Source organism: Heterocephalus glaber, unplaced genomic scaffold, assembly GCF_053883595.1.
Source record: "Heterocephalus glaber isolate CG9 unplaced genomic scaffold, H.glaber_assembly_v1.0 deba00001564, whole genome shotgun sequence".
In the NCBI taxonomy this organism is placed as follows: domain Eukaryota; kingdom Metazoa; phylum Chordata; class Mammalia; order Rodentia; family Bathyergidae; genus Heterocephalus; species Heterocephalus glaber.
This window is the reverse complement of record NW_028258351.1, coordinates 170001-188621: the sequence shown is the minus strand read 5'-3', so window position 1 is coordinate 188621 and position 18621 is coordinate 170001. Positions and strand designations below refer to the sequence as shown.

At 50.6% G+C, this 18621-nt stretch overlaps 1 protein-coding gene across 1 annotated transcript; it reads left to right on the top strand.

The window, feature by feature from the left end:
- Nucleotides 1–7698: 7698 nt before the first annotated feature.
- On the top strand, nucleotides 7699–17332 carry Mpo (myeloperoxidase). The gene is made up of 13 exons (XM_087191399.1): nucleotides 7699–7789; nucleotides 7908–8001; nucleotides 8302–8477; nucleotides 8740–8863; nucleotides 8953–9082; nucleotides 9167–9373; nucleotides 10166–10484; nucleotides 12324–12484; nucleotides 13625–13880; nucleotides 14315–14485; nucleotides 15369–15606; nucleotides 16294–16505; nucleotides 17248–17332. The coding sequence occupies exons 1-12, from the start codon at nucleotides 7714–7716 to the stop codon at nucleotides 16496–16498; spliced, it is 2157 nt and encodes a 718-aa protein (XP_087047525.1). The 5' UTR covers nucleotides 7699–7713; the 3' UTR covers nucleotides 16499–16505; nucleotides 17248–17332.
- The last annotated feature ends 1289 nt before the right edge of the window (nucleotides 17333–18621 follow it).

Genomic DNA, 18621 nt, shown 5'->3' with positions numbered 1-18621 from the left:
AACTAAGGCTCAGCAAACTTGGGAACCATTAAGAGACAAAATCAGCAGGACTAGGGCATAGCTCCGTGCTATAGCACTTGCCTAGCTGGGTGAGGCCCTGCGTTCTATTCCTAGCACTGAAATAAATAAATGAAAAAATATTATGTGTACACACTAATCACTATGTGTTTGCCAAATTTGGAGAATTTCAACCATTATTTCTTCTTCAAGTATTTTCCCATATCTCAGTTTATCTCTCCTCTTTCTGGGACTTGAGTATAGTGCGTTCCTGAACTCCCCCGCCCTGGTCCTCTCCTTGGTATTCCGATTCCCTAAGATTCTTGGCTCTCTGGGATTTGTTTACTTTGTTCTGGGATGCACTTGTGACTATGCCTGGAACTGGGCCCAGGTAATGGGATGACAAAAAAGGGGAAAGCCCCATCTTCCTGGGAGCACAGCGCCCCCTGTTGAAGAGGAATTTGCCCTCAGCGGCTGAAGCTCCCTCTGGCCAACTTGGCTCTCCATCATTGCCATAGAATTGCTTGGGAGCTGGGGTGCAAGATAATGGAGAACAGGAAGAAAAAAGAGAAGAAGGAGGGAAATTGGGGCTTTCTGTATTCCCTGAGCATCAAGAGGCCTCTTTCTTTTTTTTTTTTTTTTGGTACTAGGGATTGAACTCAGGACCTTGCGCTTGCGAGGCAGGCGCCGGAACCACTGAGCTAAATCCCCGGCCCAAGAGGCCTCTTTCTTGCCCCTTAAGTCAAAAACAGATGCTTTTTGGGCTGGGGATTTAGCTCGGTGGTTCCGCTGCCTGCCTTGCAAGCACAAGGTCCAGAGTTCGATCCCCAGTACCAAAAAAAAAAAAAGATGCTTTTCTTTGGACTTCCTACTCTCTCTACCAATGTCCACCTTGGTCTCAAGGTTGCATTGGGTTCAGGTTAGGGGACATCAGAGAAAAAATTCATAAGCCCACTGCTCCTTGCTTGACGTGTAAAGTCTATTCCTCTTCCCTAACCTGCCTGCTCTGACTTACTTTCAGAGTCTTTGTATAGTTGCTCTGTGCTCTCTGAGTAAGGCTATAGCCACAGCCATTGAGAGAGAGCATGAGTGTTCTCATTCCATCTTGCCTGGGACTGGAGCATCTCTCTCCAAGGATCACGATTTTGATTGCATTGAATCTGTATATCACTAGAGAGGAATGGATATTTTCACAATACTGAGTCTTCTGAGAGGTGGGCATGGTGGCACATGCCTGTCATCCCAGCATGCAGGAGGTGGAGGCAGAAGAATCACTGTGAGTTCGAGGTTAGCCTGAACTGCATAGAGAGACCCTGTCTCAAAAAAAAAATGGAGTCTTCTGACTTATGAACAAAGTATATCATCCTTCCATTTATTTAGATCTTTAATTTCTCTTAGTAATGTGTTATAGTTTTCAGTACAGATATTACACATTTTTGGTCATTTTTCCCTAAGTACTTCATATTTTGGATGCTATTATGTGATACTATTTTAAATTTCAATTTCTGATTTTTTTTTTTTTTGGTTCTGGGGATTGTACTCAGTACCTTGCGCTTGTGAGGCAGGCGGTGGAACCACTGAGCTAAAACCCTGGCCCTCAACTTCTGATTATTGATAGTACATAGAAATGACTGGGGATTTTTTGGTTTTGGCCTTGTATAGTGTTACCTTGTTAAACTCATTTGTTAATTCTAGTAGTTGTTTTGTACATTCCTTAGAATTTTCTATATAAATGATTGTATTGTATATAAGCAAAGACAGTTTTACTTCTTCCTTTCAAATTCTGATACATGTAATTTCTTTTTCTTGTCTTATTGCATTGCACAGAATCTCCAGTACAATGCTAAACAGAAATGGCAGGAGCTGACATCTCTGCTTGGTTCTAATCTTAGGGGGAAGGCATTCAGTATTCACCATTAAGTATGATTGTGGATAGTATAGATAAATATAGATATAGATATCCTTCATCAAGTTTGAGGAAGTTCCATCCATTTTCAGAGAGTTAAAAAAATTTTTTTTAAGTCAGTAATGAATGCTAAATTTTGGCAAATGGGTTTTCTGCATCTAATGAGAAATCATATGGTTTTTCTTTCATATGTATGACAAATTACACTGATTGGTTTTTTTTTTTTTACATTGATTGGTTTTTAAATATTAATCTTCCTTGCTTTCCTGGGATAAATTCCACTTGGTCATGACATGGGAAGAGGTTGAAAGCTGGTTCCTTGGGATGTGCCCTTCTTGTTGAATTTGTGGCAGGTATATAAAATGAAGATGAGGGAGTTGTAGGGATAATGAGGGAATTCATCCTCTGTCTCTTCCCTACACTCAACCGGGGGACCTTATCCATTAGGGAATATCCTCTGCTTACTTCCATCTAGGCAAGAACTTCCCCTCAGTCATAGGACTCTAGACCTCAGGGCAAAGCTGTTCCCACTCCCTAACCTGGCCAGGGTCCCGCACCCCTGTGGAACACCCCCTCCTCCAAACTGCCACTGGCCTGGAGGTGCAGTTTTTCTGCCTTATAGTTGCTTCAAGACAGTAGCTGACCTGAGGAAGGCAGCATGATGTGGAAGAGGGCATCCCTAGCAGGCACCTCCTCTCCTGCTGTGTCCCCTCCCAGAGCCAGCCTTCTGTCTCCCTAGGCTTTCCACAGTTCTTCTTATTTTTTGTTCAACAGTTTCATTTTCACGTCTGGGGCATCTCCATAGTCAGGTCTGGTTGATGGTGACTGCAGCCCATGTTAATTTGGCTTTGCTTGAAATAGAGGTGGACATCTGGATTTCAGGAACTGGAAGTCTATGGGTAACAGAGAACTTGGCAGCAATACTATGTACATAAAAATAATAGAACACTATTTCCCAGAACCGAATTGAAAGAAATTTGAACTTTCGTTTTATGCTTTATCAAAATATTAGTCATGTCACCCAGGCTTCCCACAGGGGTGCCATGGATGCCAATGCCACCCTTTCAGTCTTTATTTGGCCTCATATTAGGAAACCAATGTAAACATAATCCAAAGCCACTGATTGGGTAAAAGAAATCAAAGTTTTGTGCTTCAGGGGGTTGAGGTGAAAGGACAGATTATTAGTTGTTTCATGATAAAAAATATTATTTTCCTAGTAAAAATTCAAGGGGCCGGGGATTTAGCTCAGTGGTTCTGGCGCCTGCCTCGCAAGCGCAAGGTCCCAAGTTTGACCGGTACCAAAAAAAAAAAATTGAATCAGGGGTACTAGGTAAAAAATAAGACGTTTCTGTTCATTTTCCAGAAGTAAACACTTTTACTAGGCTTTTGCACCTTTCTTCTATACATATTTAAATACATGGTGTATGTATGCACATGTGTTGATATTTTGTAGGATTTCAATATGGTGTATGGACTGCAACTAGCACTTTTCTCTTGGCAACATTTCTTTCCATTTTGCTAAAATATATCTCCTTCATTATTTTTAAGGGCATCATAAAACACCATTATGTGAATGGACCGCAATATGGCAAGAACAGTTTTGATAGCCATTTGGCTTGTTTCCAGTTTTTTGGTGTTTGAAGTGAGGCAGAAATGAAAACACTTGTGTGGGTGTCTCTATGCTTTCCTCAGAACACATCGGAAAGATAATTCCTACCTGGCAGTAGTATTGCTCAGCCAGAGCATTTTGGAGTTGGACTGACATTGTCATATTGTCCACCCCATGCCTAGGTCCAAACTACATTTATTTTTTTCACACCTGACTGACGCTGGATTTATACATCTTTTTTTTTCTTTGAACTGATCTGATTGATAAAGATAATATTTATTTATTTATTTTCAGTGCCAGGCCTTGAATTCAGGGGGTCAGGTTTGCTAAGCAAGTACTCTACCACTGAGCTACATCTCCAGCTAATTCTTTTTTATTCACTTGAACTTAATCTTTCATTCCTTAAAACTCATTAATTAATTAATTTGCAATACTGGGGATTGGACTCAGCCTTTAATTCCAGCTTTTTTTTTTTTCAAGTTCTGGGAAATGCCCTTTTTTTTGGTACTGGGAATCAAACTCAGGACCTTGCACTTGGGAGGCAGCCGGCGGCACCATTGAGCTAAATCCCTGGCCCCTTGGGCCTTCTAATTTTTTTTTTTTAATTTTTGAGACAGAGCCTTGTTTAGTCACTAAATGGTCCAGGATAGACTCAAGCTTGTGATCCTTTTGCCCCAGGCTCGCAGAGTGCTGGGATTACAGGGGTGCACCACCACTCCTGACCAATGATGAGTTATTGACATAGGAACAAGTAAGTGAATTAGTATGTCAGTAGACATACAAAAAGCTTGGAAGGACAAACCCCAAAATGGCTACAGTGTTAATGTCTAAAGAGTGGAGGAAGAGGGTTGGAATTGGGGTTGTTACTTATCTTACAATAAGCTAAATTAAAGGGAGCTTTAACGCAATCCATAATCTTAAATCTTACTCAATATATATCAAGGTTAATAAAAAGCCAGGGGCAGTGGTGCACACCTGTAATCCCAGCTCTCTGGAGGCTGAGGCAGGAGGATTGCCTGAGTTTGAGGCCAGCCTGGGCTACATTGTGAGACCCTGTCCATCCAGGTATTAGCTATAAAATTAAAAATTAATTTAAAAAAGTTTTTAAAATTTTTAAATGCCGGAGATTGACTCCAGAGCATTGTATGTGATGCAAGAACTCTACCATGGAGCCCTCAGGTTTTAAAAAGATTTTGAAGAAAAAATTAGAGAAGATCTATGGGCTGAGTGCAATTAAAGTGTTTAAACAGTCGCTTTCTCTACCTCCTCTCCAGACTCTGTAGCCTTCTGGGGATGTTTCTCTCCTCTCTCTCTCTCTCTCTCTCTCTCTCTCTCCCCCCCACACACACAGGAAAGCTGGCTGTAATCCCAACTGAACTGTTTCCTAAACAGCATTGAGAAAGAACGAATGGTTTCGTAAGCAGTAATAGCCAAGAGGGCCCGTTATCCCGCAGGCCGTTGGACTAAGCCCTGGAGTGAGGACGTTTGGAAAAGCTTAGTGGAGAGAGGGACAGAGTGTGTGTACACTTGGGTGGGGCTCCCTCCCATGACTGCAGTCTTGGGGTTTAGGAGTTCCAGCAGTGCCCTCCAGAGGCCCACTGCGCTCTGTGGAGCATGCGCACTGCCCAGCACAGAACCCAGCACATGCAAGGGCTCCGCAGGTGCTTGTTGAATAAGTGATTGAATGTAAGGTCAAGAATAAGTGCCAAGGCCACTGGGCAAAGAGCATTGGTTTGGAAGTCAGGGGACCTGACAATGAGATTATTCTGTTTTTTGTTTTTTGGTTTTTTGGGTTTTTTTTTTTTTTTTGGTACCGGGGATCGAACTCGGGTCCCTCCGCTTGCGAGGCAGGCACCGGAAGCACTGAGCTAAATCCCCTGCCCAATGAGATTATTCTGAACTGTGCCACGCTGTCACCTGTGGCAAGGTCATTCTTTTGCTGGACTCCCTTTTTATTGTCCCTGCTAGAAAGGGCTTGAATTAAGTGTCTCTTTCTTCTTGAGTCTTGACTCTCCCTTAAAAGACCAAAAGGACACTAATAAATAATCAGGGTTGCTGAGGGCGATGGGTAACAGATGTTCTCACGCATGGTGGTGGAAGAATGAGATACAATCTTCAGGAGGCCTCTGACAATATATCAAAAAGCTTTAAAACAGGGTGTGCCCAAACTTGCAGCAATTTTAAGACTTGTTGCCTTAGGAAATAACTGAAGATGTGGCTGGAGATTTAGCTTCACTGATGTTCATCCTAGTACTGTTTATGATAATGAAAACTGGAAACAACCCAAGTATCTAACAAGAAATAATGAGGTTAATGAATCACATAAAATATGCAGACATAAAAATAAAGTAAATCTACATTTATTGACATAGATGTTTAGGCTAAAATTGTTCAGTATTAAAAGCAGGTTATAAAATAATATTTAAAGTTGTTCTTATAACTGTTTAAAAATATGTATGTATATATGATATCAAATTATTAAGTAGGATATTGGTAAGTAGTAGAATCATGGGAAATTATTTTCCTTCCTACTGCTTATTTGTGTGAAAAAACCAATGACAAACCTTGAAAAAAATTATCTACAATCTCACTTGATTATAAGTAATTTCAACGTATTTTTTGTCTATTTGTCTTTTCCAACTTTTCATCAATTAAAATACATTGCTTAAAAAAATAAAAAAAAACATTGCTTGTAGACTTAAAAATTTTTTCAAAAGCCTACAAAATTCTAGAACCTTCTTCACAAAGAGCCACTCGATCAAGTTTACAGACAGTAAGTCCCAGGCAGAAAAATGCTGAAAGGATGGCCCCCTCTGTGAGGAGGCCCTGGGCTCTTTCCCAGCAGGTGACAGGATCCATGAACACATTGAGATGACATTCTGGGGTGATGTTGTCTCTTGTTCCTTGGCCAAGATGTGGTCTGGGCACAGAAAATAAGAGTTAGTGGCAGAAATGTAGCTGAAAGTAGGAAGTGTGGGCAGCCCTCCAGCAGGGCATAAGGGTCATGGTTGGCATAAGCTAGGCCCCAGGAAGTTGACATAGTCCTAAGTCCCAGGTTCTTTTCCTGCCTGAAAATAACAAGCTTTTTGCTATCCTTTCTCAAGGGAGAAACTCTTCCTTCTATTTCAGACTGATCCTGAATCACTAATGCCAGTCCTCCCAATTGTGCTGATCATTTCTCAGAGAGGCCTAGGCTGTGTCACCTAACTGACCACTAACCACAACTAGCTCTGTTCTCTCCTTGTTCCTGAAATCCAAGCACAGATGGTTAGGTGTTGGAGGCAAAAACCCCTACCAAAAGCTAAGAAGAAGGAGGAGGGAAGGGCAAGGGATAGAGGAAGTTCCAGTGCTTCTCAGCTTATAGCCTCCAGGGTCCCCCTTCCTGTGAAGCCCAACAGTCTCCAGCCAGATTTCCTGTGCCCTTGGCCCCATCAGAACTGGGGGCTGCCTCAGCCTGACTGTTGGGGGTGGAGGTCACCCCCTGATTGGGACAGCATCACTCTAGGTTTTTCCTTCACCTCTCCTTAGGGTATTAGCAACCACTCTATTCCCCATGATCCCTTAGGCTGTGACGGTGAACCTTCTAGTTTTCAATGATAAAAACAGCTTGCTGCAGCTGCAGCATACATGCCTTAGGTTCATCACCACTGCCTTAGACTGTTGGTGCCTGACTCTTGCTTGTTTTAAAGGAATCCTGGATACTCTGTTTAACCAGAATTTTGGAGGCCTTAGTTGTGTGTGCATGTAGACATGTAATGGGGAGCTGAGAAACCCTGGGTGACCGTGCTAAATTCAAGAGCTGGGGACAACTCTGCTCCCTTTATTTCAAGGGCTCCTCTCTGTGTACCCCAACCCTTTGGGGGAGGAGAATTCAGTCTCTGGGGACAGACCTCCCTCTGCTCAGCCTGCCCTGCCCCCCAGCTTAGAGGACATAAAAGCCCAGATTCTGTGAGGGGAGTTGCCACTGTCAGGTGAGCTGTGGAAGTGAATCCCGGGGGCACTGCTAGTGACTGCAGCTGGCAAGCGCATGGGGGCCTATGGAGCCCTCTTCAGTGAGGCCTGGTTTTGCCCATAGGCCAGGCCCACTGAGGTGGGGCTGGTTGTGGAGGAGGGAGTAAGGGACCTGGGAGGAGAGAAATGGTGGGGGTCCCTTCTCCCAAATGCACAGGATACTTATGGGGCTGGGGGTCTCTCTGCAGAGATGAAGCTGCTCCTGGCCCTCACAGGGCTCCTGGCTACTCTGGTCATGCCTCAGCCCTCTGACAGTGCCACTCCAGGTAACAGTTCAGAAAGGAGGGAAAAGGGGGTGTGCTGGAGGTGGTCCTGAGTCCCAGGGACTCCTGAGTGCAGACTCCTGGGGCTGGGACCTGACCTTGTGGTTCCTGCTCTGCCCAGCTGTTCCAGAGGAGGTAGAGACCTCGGTGGTGCTGACCTGCATGGAGGAGGCCAAGCAGCTAGTGGACAAGGCCTACAAGGAGCGAAGGGAAAGGTGGGGATGCAGGCCCTGCCTTTCAGAGATTGTTCCTGGCCTTTCAGAGAAGAACAGGCAGCAGGAAGTTCATGGATGAAGTGGGAGCTTGGTGGGGTGGGGGTGGACTCTGTCTTGGCATCGCTGGGTGTGAAAACATCTTCAAAGCCACCCCTCCTAGGGCCTTGCTTCTGTCCAGACACCCTGGTCCATATCCTTTTTATAAAAGGAAACCTTTCCATGTTGCATGTCCACTGCTGGACTGGGAGCACCCAGCTGAGCGTCTGTGTGCCCCTTCTCTGGATTTCTTTTTCCATGCAGGATCAAGCAGCGGCTTCGAAGTGGCTTGGCCAGCCCCATGGAGCTCCTGTCCTACTTCAAGCAGCCAGTGGCAGCCACCAGGACAGCAGTGAGGGCCGCTGACTATCTGCATGTGGCCCTAGACTTGCTGAAGAGGAAGCTGCGGCCTCTGTGGCCAGGGCCTTTCAATGTCACCGGTAACAGACCCTCCAGCCCTCCCGGGCCCCTGCTGCACCAGGGACCCACCCAGTGACTCCAGCAGTGTCCATTGATCCCAACCCCGTCTAAGGAATCTCAGAGGCATCCTAGCATCCCTCCCCTTCTCAGACTGTGCACCCAGCTCCAGGGTGCGTGGGGATCCAGCCTCAGGTTTCCTAGAGTAGGAAAGCGGGGTGTGTGTGTGTGTGTGTGTGTGTGTGTGTGTGTGTGTTAGCCCTTCCACCCCCCTTTCGCCCTCAGACGTGCTCACACCCGCTCAGCTGACTCTGCTGTCCAAGTCGAGCGGCTGCGCCTACGAGGACGTGGGGGTGAGCTGCCCGGAGCAGGACAAGTATCGCACCATTACCGGCCACTGCAACAACAGGTGGGGCCCCGGCGGGGCTCAGGAGGCGTCTGGGCCTGATCACCCCCGCCCCACTCCTGCCCTTTGACAATGCCCTGTGCCCCCCGCAGACGCAGCCCCACGCTGGGGGCCTCCAACCGTGCCTTTGCGCGCTGGCTGCCTGCGGAGTACGAAGACGGCGTGTCGCTGCCCTTTGGCTGGACGCCCAGGGTCAAGCGCAACGGCTTTGCTGTGCCCCTGGTGAGCTCGGGGCGGGCAGAGGGTGGCCCGGACCCATGTGGTGCAGGGATGAGGCATCCGCTGACGCTGCTGGGTGTCCCGCAGGCTCGCGAGGTCTCCAACGCCATCGTGCGCTTCCCCACTGAGCGGCTGACGCGGGACCAGGAGCGCTCCCTCATGTTCATGCAGTGGGGCCAGTTCATTGACCACGACCTGGACTTCACCCCTGAGCCCGCCGCCCGGGCCTCCTTCCTCACTGGCCTCAACTGTGAGATCAGCTGCCTGCAGCAGCCTCCCTGCTTCCCTCTCAAGGTCCGCCCTCTTCCCCTGCACGTGTCTTCCTCTGGGCCAGGTTTCCTGTCCCAGCCCCCGAGGGAGGCTGTCTTTGTCTCTTGTGTGTCCAGAGTCAGTGCCTGTCCTCCTCTGTAGAGCCAGCTGTCAGCCAGGACATCCATTTGTTCACTGCCTGTCACGGCCTGGCAGAGATGACCCCACTGGAATTACTGCTCTTTGTGACCCCTGGGATAAGGACCTTCTCAGTGTCCCTCACATCTCTCAGCGTAGCTGTCAAGTGCTCAGCCTTGTCTCTTCCCCTTGACAGAGGGGCCTTCCCCAGGGGGCACTGCACAGAGCAGAGCCCAGGGTCTCAGGTGGGAGCAGGGCCCAAGGTGGGCAGCCTGAGGCACATGCTGAAGAGGGAGGGAAGAGGAAAGGAGAGGTGGTCTGACAGGGAGAGAAAGAAGGGACAGGAGAAGGACAGGGGCAAGTGAGAGACAGGAAGGGACAAAGGAGAGATGGAAATGGGGAGAGGAAAGAAAAAGGAAGAGGAGGCAGAGTGAGAGTTAGGGACCAAATCCCAAGAGGAGGAGGAAGGGGGGAGATTAAGTGAGAAAGGGTCAGAGCACCGGCAGCGTCCACTCCCAGGGCTCCCCGCATTCCAGCCCAGGGTCCTGCCCAACACACTGGAAACTCAGCAATCCCGTTGGGCCCTTGAGAGGCCTCCCTACTGCCTGAGGGGGCCGGAGGTCCCAAGGGCAGCAGCAAGCCACTCCTGCTCTCTGTCCCTGCCCTCAAGAGTCTGTCTAGCCTCTCTCTGTGCTATAGATCCCACCTAATGACCCCCGCATCAGGAACCAGAACGACTGCATCCCCTTCTTCCGCTCCTGCCCTGCCTGTACCAGGAGCAACATCACCATCCGCAACCAAATCAATGCTCTCACCTCCTTCGTGGACGCCAGCATGGTGTACGGCAGTGAGGACCGCCTGGGCAGGAACCTGCGAAACCTGACCAACCAGCTGGGGCTGCTGGCTGTCAACACCCGCTTCCAGGACAATGGGCGGGCCCTGATGCCCTTCGACAGACTGCGTGATGACCCCTGTCTCCTTACCAACCGTTCTGCACGCATCCCCTGCTTCCTGGCAGGTCAGCTCTGGGCCTAAGAGGTGGCATGGCTGGGATAGGAGATATTTCTTGTGAGAGCCACAGTGAACCTGTTTGTAAGCAGCGTGTGGGTTGGCTATGAGAGATGCTGTCCTCACCAACTTCATGATATTAATCTAGTTGCCTTGGTGACAAGTTGAATGGAGACAGAAAGGAAAGAAAAACCAAAAACCCCCTCCATCTCAGATGGAGACCCAGGGCTAGCCTCTGTCCATTGCAGTCTCTTACCCCTCTGGACTTTGGAAGAAGGGAGAGTTGAGTCCCTCAGGGGCAGGAAACTAGAGGACAGAGAGCAATGTGGTATCTTCCCCCTCTGGAACCCCACTGTCTAATTTGGAGTCAGTAGCTAATGTGGCTGTTTTAATTTTACTCATTTTAAATTAGATAAAAACTTCAGTCTCTCAGTTGCACTAACCACATTTCAAGTGCTCAGTAGCCTTCTGGGCTAGTGGTTCCCCTATAGGGCAGTGCAGAATTAGATCCATTTCATCATCTCAGAAAGCTTTAGTGGACAGTGCTGCTGCAGAATACCTGGACTGCCTGTCATAAAAGAGTGTGGGATTTCTAATGTAAACATCTGCAGTTCAGGATAAGGTTGGGACAGCAATGTAGGCACACCCAGAAACTTGCCAGTGTGTTTTAGTGTAAACCCAATGATAAGCCAAGGCAAATGCCCTTGCTCTCCCTCACCCTTCTCCTGGTGGCCCCTGGGAGGAGAACCAAGGTCAGGGCCAGTGTGAATTTTCTGGGGAAGCAGTCCAGCCTCTTTAGCCTCTTGAGGTGATGACCAGCCAGCTGTATGTCCCCACCCTGAATCATTGTGACCTCCAGCTGCTCATGGGATGGAGAAGCTGCTCTCAGAGGATGTTTTTTCCTCCTAAATTTTCTTTCTAGAGTCTGCACAGGCTGAACCCAGGGTCCTGCTGAAATATCCCTGACTCTGGCCCTCTGGGCCCTTGAGAGAAAGGTTTGGGGCAGACTAGAGGGATTGGGGATTCGTGCTCAGTTTTCCTGAACGGAATCCTAGGTGTGAGTTCCTCATAGTCTGTACTCCACCTACACCACTCTCCAGCCCGGCTCCATCATAGGCTGCACAATCAGCGAGTAGTAAGGATGGGGCTGACAATGCTATTCAAATGGTAGTGACTTTCCAGGGTCCTGTGTTGAGAAGAACTCTGAGTTGCATCCTCTTTTTTTGGTACCAGGGATCGAACTCTGGTCCTTGCACTTTTGAGGCAGACGGTGGAACCACTGAGCTAAATCCCCGGCCCCTATTTGCATCCAATTTTAACAGGAAAGAGTGCTGTGATCATTAGCTGTGTTTGACAGGGGCATGAAAATGGGTCCCACCAACACACATGCTACTTTGTGGCTCTTCCAGAATCAAGAAAATCAGCTAAGTAGGTAGTGTTCGTGGATCCTATACTTTGTACGAGGCCTGATGCTAAGCCCCATGGGTTGATGTGTGTGTGTCAGAAAGGATGGTCATGTACAAAAAGGCACAAGGCTTGGATCTTGTCCTCAAGGACCCCTCGGTTTCAGCTACAGGAAGTTGACAGGTCATGGGCTGGATCTGATGCCTATTGGACAAGTCCTCTGGCCAGCAGTGTCCTTGAGCAGGGCAAGGAGCTGTCATGGCAGACTGAGGGCCTCAGGGGAGGCCTCCTGGAAGAGTGTAAACTGAGCCTGGTGTGCAAAGAAGGGTGGAGAGCAGGGCAAGTAGGAGATGTTTCAGGCCTTGGCCAGACAGAGAGTTTCAGTGGAGCAAACCTTTTCTGGGCTGGAGGTCTTAGGAATGACAGTGGCTTTTGCTTCCTGCAGGGGACACCCGCTCCAGTGAGATGCCTGAGCTCACCTCTATGCACACCCTTTTTGTTCGAGAGCACAACCGCCTGGCCACACAGCTCAAGCGTCTAAACCCCAGATGGAATGGAGAGAGGCTCTACCAGGAGGCCCGGAAGATTGTGGGGGCCATGGTCCAGGTAGGCTGGCCTGAGTGTCAGGCGGAGTGAGGATCCAGATGTGCCTCTGTGACATCCCAGCTGTGTGCCCCTACGCAACTTTCTTATCCTCTTGAACCTTGGCTTCTTCATCCTTGGTGCCGAAAGGATTAAATGACCTACGTGAAAACACTGGGCAGATGGGAAGTGCTTGGCAAGGCCACTCCCTTCTCTGCCCTTCTTCCTAGCCTTGCTTCTTTGCTGTGGGTCCAGGCATGGTGTTGGGAGCATCCTTGAGGACGATTCAGCCGCTGGGCATACAGTAGCTGTTTGGTGAAGGTTTCTCCCTTCCTCTGTCTCATTGTCACCCTTGGCTCCTTTGGCCGCTCACCTCTTTGCTTGGTTTTTGCCATCATCCAACTTCCCTCCTTACCTCATTCATCCCTGGGGCACTCTTCCTGGTTCTCTCTCCCAACTCTTGATGCTCCAGGGCACCTGTCTGTCCCTCTCTCTCTCCTCTCTCTCACACACACACGCACACGCACACTCCCTGGTACTGGGGAGGGAAAGAGTTGTAGGTGCTGAAGGTGAGTTTTTAATTTGTACTGAGATGCAAGTGGGGTTCATTTCAGCTTTGGAGGAAATTTGAGCGCCTAGACTCTAGGGTGAGACTGTTGCGCATCTTCCCTTTTCACTGGGAGAAATCATGGGATAGCACCCTTTGTCCCTTCCCGCCTCCCCTCCTTCCACAAACGTGTTCTGAACCCCACTGTGGGCCAGGCATTTGCTGGGCAGTGAGGGTAATTTCAATACTCTCAATTCCCTGGCTCTCAAGGAGTTTATATGATAGTAGATATGTGACATGAATAACTCATGGGAAGGAGGTTAATGCAATGACATAATAAAGAGCTTTATTATTTAATTCTCTAAGGCTGAGGGTCATACAATTATCTCTATTTTACCTTTGAGGCTCAGAGATGTTAATAAGTGGCCCAAAGTCACACAGGCAGCAAGCAGTAGAGCTCTGTTCATGCCCCTTACTCGCTACTGCCTTAGGTTTAGCTCTGGTAGTTGGGGAGGCAGGCCCCTGACCAAGGATGGATGGGAAGGACCCTCCAAGTCAGGAGTAGGTAGAGACCGCAGAGAGTGAGTTGAGAGCCCATTCCCGGTGACTTTCTTTAGATCATCACGTACCGAGACTACCTGCCCCTGGTGCTGGGGCCGGCGGCCATGAGGAAGTACCTGCCCAGGTACCGAAGCTACAATGAGTCGGTGGACCCACGTATTGCCAACGTCTTCACTAATGCCTTCCGCTATGGGCACACCCTCATCCAGCCCTTCATGTTCCGCCTGGACAGTCGGTACCGGCCCACAGGGCCCAACCCCCGAGTCCCACTCAGCAAGGTCTTTTTCGCCTCTTGGAGAGTGGTGCTGGAAGGTGAGTGGAACCTGGGCCAGGAGAGAGTGGGCGGCAGCTAGGGGGATGCAGGCAGCCAGGATGAGGGAGATATTCCTTCTCTGCTTCCTCGGGACCCAGTCTGACTATCCAGTCTCAGTGTGCCTGACTCTGCTCTCAGATCTGAGTATAAACAGTAGGGGCAGAGAGGGCTCTCAGAGGGAGCTGAGTCCTTCCTATGTGTTGTGACCCTGCGGCCTGGGAGCATCCCAACCTTGCGCGTCTGAGTGGTGTAATCTGAGCCCTATATGTCCGAGGGTCGTGGAGCGCCTTGTGAGGCTCTGCTCATTGAGACCACCTTGGCACCAAGCCCTTTCTCCAAGCCCCCTGACCCCAAAAGGACTTGCCTTCACTCCCGTCAGGCCTCTGGTACCGAGCGGAACCTTCCCTTCAACCCTGTCCCTCTTGCCCCCCAGGTGGCATTGACCCCATCCTCCGAGGCCTCATGGCCACCCCTGCCAAGCTGAATCGCCAGAACCAAATTGTGGTGGATGAGATCCGGGAGCGACTGTTTGAGCAGGTCATGAGGATCGGGCTGGACTTGCCGGCTCTGAACATGCAGCGCAGCAGGGACCACGGCCTCCCAGGTGAGGGGCTGCAGGAGCCTCCCTCCCACATCTCCCAGGTAGCCTGTGGCTTCCCTTCCACTTGAGGGTCTTAACCTTTCCAGTGCCCCCAGCAGCTCTTGACTTTCCCCACCCCAACACCTTGACATCTTCGTGTCTAGTTCTTATCTGGCCTGTAAGATGTCCCTCCCAGGGTGGACAAATTATAAACGACCAAGACTGTCCTCCACTCCCGTGGAAGCAGCCCTGGGCACCGGGAGGGCTTCATGAATGAGGGTGGGCCTGGCCCCCAACACTTTGCTTTCCCACAGCTATCTAAGGCCAGGCCCCTGCCTTTCCTTGGCCCCTCTGGTGAACTCCCAGCTTCTCTGGGGCTCCTTTGCCCGCTGTGACCCTCTGAGCTACAACAACACTCCAGTAACAGTAATGCAGTCTGAGAGGCTCTGTCCACCATGGTTTCATTCTGACCCACTGTTCCTGGGCTCTGAGGGGAAGAGACTATCACCTCCACTTGACTGATGAGCAAACAGGCTGGTAGACATTCGGAACCTGGCTAGGACCCAGCTCAGCCTAACCCTACAGCTTGAGCCTGTATTATGGGGTAGCCCCTATGTGTGGCCGAGGCTTTTAGGCACTAACCTTCTTGGGTCAGACAGATGCACTGGATTGCTCCAGGAGACAGTGAGATGCTCCTGTTTTTGGACATGGCAGGAATTGTGGCAATTAGGAGTTTTCCTTAGTGTAAGGGCAAGGGAAGGCCAGTGATGGTCGGAGGAGGCCCTGCTGTCCCCGTAGGTCTGAGCCAAGGGTTCAGGGTTCCTCAGGGCTTTGGTTCCCAGTGCCCTCCCCACCTTGCAGCAGCAGAGAGACCCGGTCATGGCCACCTGTCCCCTTCCTTGTGCAGGGTACAATGCCTGGAGGCGTTTCTGTGGGCTCCCACAGCCCAGCACGGTGGGTGAGCTGGGCACAGTGCTGAGGAACCAGGACCTGGCACAGAAGCTGATGCAGCAGTACGGCACACCGAACAACATCGACATCTGGATGGGCGGTGTGGCCGAGCCCCTGGAGCCCAATGGCCGTGTGGGCAAGCTCCTCGCCTGCCTCATTGGCACTCAGTTCAGGAAGCTCCGGGACAGTGATCGGTGAGGAGGGTATGGGTGACGCAGGCCCACTGGGTGGCCATAGACCATCCCCGAGCTTACAGGGGCCCTGATTTCCTCAGTGATTTTCCAGCATGTTCCAGGGAAGCTTCATGTCACCCTCAGTGTGCCCTGAACCTGTGAGGGCGCAGCATGGAGGACACTGGGTCCCTGGCTGTGAAGGACAGAAGACAGAAGAAATGCTACTTTCCTTTCTCTGCTTTTATCTGAGCAATTGTGGAAATGTCAGTCCCCATTAGTCCCAACTTAGCTTTCCCATGACTTGCCTCTGTGTCATTTCGCTGTGGTTCTGATGTCCACATGTCTAGTTCTTACCTAGCCTTTATTGCCCCTTTGGTAATATTATGAAACCACCTCCAGGATTCTCCCCAACTCCTGTGGATGCAGCCCTGGGCATAGGGCTTCATGATTGAGGGTGGACCTGGCTCCCTCTAGAATGGGTGTCTGGAGGCCACTGGGCTGGAGCAGCGGAGGCAACCAGGCAGCTGTGCTTATTCTGTGCTGTGGGTGGGGGACCCTCCAGTGGCCTGGAGTGCTCCTGTGTCACTGGGCAGAGACTTCTATGCTCCTCTTGCATCCAGGGAGCAGCTCAAGCCGGGTGACACCCATTGGCCCAGGATCTGCCAGCTCAGTGACTCCCAGGCAAAATGTCCATGGTGCCCCTTGCAGGTTTTGGTGGGAGAACAACGGTGTGTTCAGCTTGCAGCAGCGGCAGGCCCTGGCCAGGATCTCCTTGCCCCGCATCATCTGTGACAACACGGGCATCACCACCGTTTCCAGGAACAACATCTTCATGTCTAACTCTTTCCCCCGGGACTTTGTCAACTGCAGCTCTCTCCCTGCATTGAATCTGGCTTCCTGGAGGGAGCCGTAGAGGCTGGGTGAGGGCAAAATGTCATGAGGGTGCACCTGGGCTGCCCACTTGACACCACAGGGAACTCTCTTCCCTGGTGAGACTGTCCCTGTTCCGGGTGCTGTTGGGAAAAAGGCTGGGTATTCATGTGTGTGTGTGTGTGTGTGTGTGTGCGCGCAAGCATTCATGCACATGTGTGTGTTTATATGTGATTACATGTGCGCATGTGTGCCTGGTATATAAATGGGCGTTTCACATGTGTGTGTCATCTGTGAGGACGGGCAGTGTTTTTTGTGCTGTGTGTCATTTGTGTGAGTGTGTGTTTGCTGCTCACAAGGCTGTGGAGTATATCGAAGGCAGCAGAGCAGACTGGGGAGGAGCATAGCTCAGGTTTACATCCCGGCTCTGCAGCTGACCAGAACCCTGACCCTGGACAAACTACTTCATCTCCCTAAGCTGAGTTTTCTTCCTTGTAAAAAGCAGCTATGGCTCCTTAGAGGCCCCATTTGCGCCCTCTAGTTCTACATTCATTGGGCACCTACTGCTTGCCATGCACTGTGCCAGGCATGGGAAACACAGAGAGGCAGGACAGACACCGTCTGTGTCCCCGAGGAGCCTACACAGAGCCTGTGTTCTGATTAGCAGAGGTGAACCAGTGGCCTCTGGAGTGAGGAGCCTTTGGCGGTTCGGCCACGTGGCCGAGTTCTGGGCCTGGCTGGCTGGGCTCAGCTGCAGGTCTCCTTGGTCTCACGCTCTTCTCCTATCCACAGGGGCCTGCCTGGAGAGGAGTGAGGGCCGTCAGTCCTTCTGTACCATTTGTTTGTACCTGATGTTTACATAATAAAGCACTGAGGATGGGGATTTCCCTCTGTCTGTCTGGGAAGGGGCTGGGCCTTGAACTTGACCCTGTAGGGTCTGTACCTCTCTCCGGGCTGGGCCCTGTGATCCCAAACCAGGGCCAGGGCATCAGGGAGTCCTCCTTTGTCCACACACGGAGGGCAATGGGTTCTTAGACGTGTAGGGCACAAGCCACACATGAGCAGACCCTTGTCCCTCACCTCCTACCTCTGCCACCTTGCAGAATAGGGATGTGGTCACGGAGGCCTAATGTTTGTTCACTCTGTGGCAAAGGTTTGCTTAATGCTTATTCTGTCAGGTGCTGGGAAGCAGAAGGGGCAAAATGCTATCCTGGGGGAGAGAAAGAGCCAAGGACTGGTGGGAAGGGCTGCCTCAGATGACAGGGACCTCTGGCTCCTGCATCCCCACAGTCTGGCACAGTGGTAGTTTGGAGGCTCCAAGATGGGAGACTCTTTCTCACTCCAAGTTTCAAGTGGTCAGGCTCCAAAGCATAGGGAAGCAGATGGCTGGGCTCAGAGGGCAGGGCCAGTGCACTCCCTAGCAGTCTTGCCTGGCTATGACCCCAGTAGCCAGCTGGTAGACTCCCCCCACCCTCCCTGCCATGTTTCTGCATATGGGGGAAGGGGCACCGAAGCTGGGAGCCACATGGTGTGTACTTGGGGTCCCTGGGGAAAGCCAGGCTGCCACCAAGGTGCACAGCAGGACAAATACCCCTTGTCCTCACTTCACTGAGGAGGAGGGGGCTGAGGGAGGGGAAGGGCTGCATCAGAGGTTGGGAAGAAGTGGGTGCCAGAGGCAGCCTGGTCTTCTGCCCTGGGCTCTTCCCCTGGGATAGCTGAGTGTCTCCTCCTCCCACCAGTCAGGGAACCTGGGCTGGCCTTACCCAGAGGGTCGTTTGAAAAGAAGAATGTATGAATGCATATTGGCGAGCAGCCCAAAGAACGTCCCTGAGCTGTCCCATTGGAAGTCTGACAAGGCCCAAGGACTGCCCTGGAAGAAGAAGGTGTTTCCCAGAGGGCTGGAAGAGAAATAGATTGTGGTAGGAGGGGAATGCAGGCTTGTTTGGTCCCCAGGGGGCCCCACCTGCTCTCTCCTGCCACCCCATTGCTTCCTGTCCCCGGGAGCCCTTCCCTCTTCCCTTCTTCAGCCACTTGCTCTTGGAACTCCCACCCAACCCCTCTCTCTCCCCCCTACAGATCCAAGAACACAGTATCTTGGGGGCAAGACACGTCTGGACTCTGGTTACTTAGAGTTAGTTACTGCCTGCAGAAAGAGACAGGTCATCA